This window comes from Zingiber officinale, chromosome 10B, assembly GCF_018446385.1.
Source record: "Zingiber officinale cultivar Zhangliang chromosome 10B, Zo_v1.1, whole genome shotgun sequence".
NCBI classification, from domain to species: Eukaryota; Viridiplantae; Streptophyta; class Magnoliopsida; order Zingiberales; family Zingiberaceae; genus Zingiber; species Zingiber officinale.
In genome coordinates this window covers 13,345,144-13,351,336 of record NC_056005.1, presented here as the reverse complement: position 1 = coordinate 13,351,336, position 6,193 = coordinate 13,345,144, and the positions used below count along the sequence as shown (strand labels likewise).

Here is a 6,193-nt window from a genome sequence, read left to right as displayed (position 1 = left end):
TGCTAATTTAGAGACCGAAATAATTTCGGTCGTTAAATTAACGACCGAAATATATTCAGTCCCTAATTTTGGGACCGACTTTATTACGGTCGTTATATTAACGACCGAAATTATTTTGGTCGCTAAATAGGTCACTATTATAGCATTTCCTTGTAGTGACTGTTCAACTCATTGTGTTATTCATCTAACAACGACCGAAAATCAAACAGAAATATATAATCATATTGTATAAACAAAAAGAATTAGACCGGTGTACGATCATTTCATACATTTATTAAAAACATTTAATCATATGCAAACTCATCATCTCTTCTAAACTAGCCTCCAAAATCCATAGCATCCAATAAAAATTGCAAATAAATAATTGTTGGACTCAATGACGTGGAGAAATATAATGCATGGCATGGGCCAAATTCTATTCTAATATATCACCAACCATCCATAATTAATTAATAATTATCAACGAACTTATCAATCATCATTTTGCCTACCCCATTAATTCCAATCATTTAGAGAGTAACTTTTATCATGTTGTATTAGGATTTTTTTTTTAAAAAAAAAAAGGTGATCTTTAGTATTTAAAACATCAAATAATATTGGGTAATTAAACCATTTTAATAAAATTGTGTATTTTGAATAGTAAGGTGCTTGTGGAATAAGAATAAATAATATTTTTTGAGTTCTATAAAAATCAAATTTAGTGAGCCTAAACGACTAGAGATAAGAAAGTAGTTTGAGCTCTTTATCTCTTCATTGACTAAGTCAGCACAACAATAAAATGATTCGATAAAATATAAGAACAAGTTGCTAGGAAAATGATGTTACTTGGACTTAATTGATCTTTATAGGTCTATAAATGTAATTTTATCATACTGTCGGCATGATCAAAGTACATCTAATCATCAACATGAAAAAAAAAAAACACTATTACACCATTTGGATTAGGGTATTCATGGAAGGTACATACTATTTCACTGTCAAGGTACGGGTAAAAGCCTGAACTACGATACACACAGCAAAATAGAAATAGGAGTGATTTGAGAAGGTTAGGATACAAATAAAGGAGAGGTACAAATGAACTCATGCCTTGGAGCTGACCTGATGGTGCTAAGAATCCAACGCATTGATTTTATCAATGCTATCTTTTCTAGCATTGGTAAAATCCAGACCAACACTATCACCGGTAGCTAAAACATATTGTTCATACTTAGCTTCCTCGCATTTGATGGCAGCTTTCTTACAGGCTCTGATACTCCCTGACAAATATTAAGGGAAAAGTTGCAAATTTTTAATACCACTATGGTATATAAAAAAGATGCTAATTGAGCATATGTAAACATTTGTTAAAGAAATATATTCGAAGGGGATTTACATGTTGTGGCAGATACCCCATAAGGATAAGAAATGGTTATGAAGAAAAAGATGCCAGAGTTTGTCGAATGATGGCAATGAAACAAGAAGAGTTCAGTTGCACTATAATTAACAAGTTTGAGAAACATCATATGATTAAGGCATTTGTAAAAAATCAAGATTATTGGCAACAATCAGAGTAGCGAGTTTAGTCATACTACTGGAAAAGGAACAACAACCTCAAATTCAAGGTAGTCGGACCATTTCTAGGCTATGATATGATAATTTTTTTTGTCCAAAAATATTGATTTTATCTATTATCAACATGATAATGAAAAACTATAGTTGTGTCATTGTCTACCAGCTGTGTATCTTGCAACAATTTAGGATGGACTACATAAATTTTTTCTTGCATTTGATCTACGTAAACTTATTTGACAAAAAAGTCATATTTATAATAATAGATACAAACAAACTAGTTGTCTAAGTCGAATTCATACATCAACAATTTTTAGGAGTATAACATGAGAAAAATAGACAGATGCAGCCTAGGTAAGTAGTTTCTTGTTGGAATTCACATATAACTCAACTGGTAAAATAAATTTTGAAGAGGATAAGTTTGCTCACCACTCAAATCAAGTAAATTAAACGTAGCTGGGTTATTACCAATGGTCCTGATCATTGTAATAGCAGACCAAACTTTCTGGTACTCCGAGCGAGAAACTCTGATGATGCATATCTTTGTTGTGCCATTGACATACTTCACTGTAAAATTCAGCAATTTAGAGCCATGAAAATTCTAGGAATTAATTTCCTAAATTAACTGACAAAATTAATGAGTACCCTGGAGGGATCCAAGTAATAGAGCTAGACCACACTCTCCAAAATTTAACTGAACACTTTCCTTGATTGCTTTGGAGATACTGTTTGAGCTAACAACCCTCAATGTATCCCTTCCAATGAGGTCTCTTTCTCCATGTATAAATATTTCCATCACCAAATATCTATTTTTAAATTGCACCATCTTAATCTACCAGCTATGTAACCTGCGGATTCATCATGCAAATTTAATTGATATGCAATTTAAAACCCATTGAAAAATAATAATATTTTGCAGAAGCCCTAAAATTGCATCATCAAATCAAACAAAAAGCAAAAATTGGCCCACTGATGTCCGTCATACAAGACAGTTGACAATCAAGGGAAACAATAAAGTGAAGGGTCGCACCAACAACGAAGGGCTTACTGCCCGAAAGAAACCCTGCTCGTGTTGCAACTCACCAACACACAGGAAAAAGGTGAGGGAAAACTCAAAGGCAGAAAAAAAGGAAGAGAAGATAGTGTGAGATGTTAAAGTTGGTTTGACACACCAGAAACACGGGAGGAAAGCCACTATCACCCGGCAGGGCTGCTGATGCGCAATGTCAAGGAGGAGGCGCGGCGGGCGATGGCAGAACCCAACTCATGAAGTGGTGAGGAGGCAAAGGCTAGGGCCTTAGAGGTGGATACCTCAACACGTATATGAGTTCCATCTAATAAGGACCGACACAGTCCTGTAATTAGGAGACAATGAGCATGTTTGGCTACAAAGTACCTTACAAACCTTCTAAAATTCAAAATAGTCAAAATGAATGTTACCTTGAAGTAAGGATAGAATCTATTGCTACTCTGTATAAGTGGAGGGATTTCAGAATCCATCTAGTTGCTTTATATATTCAACATGAAGTTCAATAAATGCTTTGAAGACTTCATGAAAATGATTATTAGTAGTCCTTATACTTTGATGAAAGAAAAAAACTCATTCTCGATGCTTAACATCATGACCAAGCAAATATAAAAACTAAGCAACCTTCTCTTCAAAACCTGAATTCCTATTGGCTTTTACCCTTTTGGTTTGCTTTAATAGTTCACACAAGCAAACAGAGCCATCGACACTTATCCTAAGAACACTACATCATGCCTCATTAGATGTCATAAGGTTGTGCAATAGAACACATCATGCATTATCTTTTTGCTCATTACTCTCCATTAGACCTATATCTACATAGTTATTCATAACCGTCAACATCATCCAAAGAACAACTATACAATTTCTATTTATGAAAACTTCATCATTTGAACTCTCATCCAAACTACCATCATTCTCCTCATAACAATCATTAACATTCGGATAATCTCCTTCACCATTGTCTAACTCCATCTCATCAAATCTGTGGAAAGATAAACAATTATAATATAGACTACTATAAAAAAAATCAACAATGTCATTTGCTGTAAAAAACAAACAACAGTTGTAATGGTTAAGTTGATTATGAAAAAGAATTACCAATAAATTATATAAACCTCAATGAACTTTCTGCAGAGATTTTCTCATTTATTTTGCTCCTAAACATCCATTATGCATTCTGATCTGTTGAATTTCATGAGCAGGACCCAACGACATGGTTGATAAGGTTTAAGGAGATCTTAAGCTTTTATGGCATTTTCTACAATTGGATAGGTAATCTTTGGTTCATTTTTTTATGATTAAGTTTCTTCAGCCTAATCCAAGATGCATGATCTGAAAGCTTTAGGTTGTTAGAAGCTTATTCTCAATGGTCATAATCTGACCTGATAACCTCTAGAGAAGAATGCACACAGATTTAATTTCACAAGCAAACATTTTTATTATTCAACGATCAAAAGTAAAAAAAAAAAAAAATCTATACAATACAAAATAACTTATATATAAAACTTCTATAAACAAAATCTAACATCTACAGTGTAGTTCCAAAGTTTCAAAATCACAGTTGTGAGCAGCGAATAAAGTGTGAAAAGAAATAGACAAAATTTAAGAGAGTCCATGAACAAGATGATTAGTTCCCTTTGCTCAAGACAAATAATAACAAACCTGAAGATTGTTTTCTATTAAAGAATAGTAGCTGATCCCGTCCGGAAGCTGAGTCGGCTGGAGGTGCCGGTGACGAGGGCAAGAACGTTGACGGGAGAAGACCCGGGCATGGGACCGACGCCGATGGTACCCACGACCCTGCAGACGCCAGTAGCATTTACTCATGAATAGGTCAAGTAGTATGCCCTAGAGATGTCGAACCTGAAGATTGTTGCCTATTAAACGAAGGCAAGGAACGCCTGCGCACGTTGCAGACGATCGCCGTAGAAGACGGTGAGAATGGCTGGAGATCGCAAAAGAGACGAAAGAGGGAACAATTTAGATAATAAAACCTAACTAAGGATATTTATGTAATTTTACTTTTTTAAAATCCTCCTTTCCGTCTGATTTGGATTTGAGCACAGGATTGACCGCTCTATTCAGTGGCTGGATCTTATGAATTCCACTTATTATACAATGGGATTTGTTAGAAGCTCCTTTGAAACGAATGTTTAAAACTCAATGCATTTCATATGTTCATAATATTCAAACCACTCATAATATTAAGTTATTCGTTAGAACCCCAAAATTTTTTTTATAGGAGCAGATCGATGATCTATAGAAATTAATGGATTCTGGATAGTTACATTAAAAAAACACAACTGAAAGAATCAAACATAAATAAATAAATCAAACATATTCAAGAAGAGTTAGAACGGTGTACGGTCATCTCATACATTTATTAATAACATGTAATCATATGAGCTCGGCATCATTATCTCTTCTAAACTAGCCTCCAAAATACACACCATCCAATAAAAATGCCAAATAAATATTTTTTGGACTCAATCACCGAATCACGTGGAGAAATATATAATGCATCACCAAACATCCATAATTAATTAATAATTATCACCAAATTCAACACTAATCATCATCTTGCCACCCCATTAATTCCAATCATGTAAGGAGTAACTTTTATCATGTGTATTAGGAATTTTTTTATATATATAAAACAAATGTTCTTTAGTATTTAAAATCATCAAATAATATTGGGCAATTAAATGATTTTAATAAAATTGTATATTTTGAGTCTTAACATGTCATTACCTTAGCGGCTCTTTTAGAATGGTTTCATATTCTCTAGAAGGAATTAAATCACGGAGATATTTATCTGGTAAGGTGGCTCTTTATATGAGTAAGATCTTGTTGAAATTAACTCCAATAGTCACCACTTATATAAATATCAACTGGATCAATTTATGGGATAATTTTGATCCTTAACTACTGGAGACAAGTATAAATAGTAGAGCTCTTTCATCTCTTCATTGACTAAGTCAACACATCAATAAATGATTGGACAAAATTTAAGAACAAGTTGTTAGTAAAATGATATTACTTAGACTTAATTGATCTTTTAGTGATCTATAGATGTAATCCTATCAGTTGATATCTATTTGAGTATTTATTTTAATAAGTTTTGAGTCAAATTTTAACGGATATAAAATATTTTATTAGGTGCATAACTCAGATATAAAAGAACTTTATACTAGGATAAAAATATCCTCATAATTGTCGACCAAATGATAATGAATCATTTGATAGAAGTGATATCATTTTTTTTCAATAAATATAATCTTATCGTACTATCGGCGTGATGAAACTATACATCTAATCATTAATTTAGTATTTTTTTTAGTTTTTCTTAAAGCCCCAGAAGAAAACACATAGTCACGATCCTCTATCATCCACATGCAAATACTAAACATTTTTAAGTTAATTTTTCCCCCTTTGTAAACGGCTACCACTTCATTCGTCCTCGTAAAAATCTCATTATGAGTCAACTTAATTTATAATAATAATAATAATAAATTGAGTTCTTTGTATTTATAATAGTTGTTTTTTGTTGGAATCAATTTACATGAATTTAATGAACATACAATGATCTGTACATTAATTTTTAAACCAGCCTTT

General features: G+C 32.7%; 1 protein-coding gene across 3 annotated transcripts; it reads right to left on the bottom strand.

The window, feature by feature from the left end:
• Positions 1-889: 889 nt before the first annotated feature.
• Positions 890-4,595, bottom strand: LOC122030287 (probable ribonuclease P/MRP protein subunit POP5). 3 transcript variants are annotated; one of them, XM_042589466.1, is made up of 5 exons: positions 4,442-4,595; positions 4,241-4,378; positions 2,194-2,396; positions 1,978-2,115; positions 890-1,256 (listed from the first exon to the last, which is right to left on the bottom strand). In XM_042589466.1, exons 3-5 carry the CDS (start codon positions 2,372-2,374, stop codon positions 1,108-1,110), a joined length of 468 nt encoding a protein of 155 aa, XP_042445400.1. In that variant the 5' UTR covers positions 2,375-2,396; positions 4,241-4,378; positions 4,442-4,595; the 3' UTR covers positions 890-1,107. The 3 variants fall into 3 exon arrangements, with proteins under 3 accessions (XP_042445400.1, XP_042445402.1, XP_042445401.1); XM_042589468.1 differs by having other exon boundaries at positions 2,017-2,115; XM_042589467.1 differs by lacking the exons at positions 4,241-4,378; positions 4,442-4,595 and adding an exon at positions 2,721-2,903.
• Positions 4,596-6,193: the final 1,598 nt, after the last annotated feature.

Coding starts and splice junctions, on each gene's coding strand:
- LOC122030287 (XM_042589466.1), bottom strand. CDS start 2,374: ATGGTGCAATTTAAAAATAGATATTTGGTGATGGAAATATTTATACAT. Junction 2,116..2,193: donor ATTACTTGGATCCCTCCAGG/GTACTCATTAAT, acceptor TGAATTTTACAG/TGAAGTATGTCAATGGCACA. Junction 1,257..1,977: donor TAATTTACTTGATTTGAGTG/GTGAGCAAACTT, acceptor AATATTTGTCAG/GGAGTATCAGAGCCTGTAAG.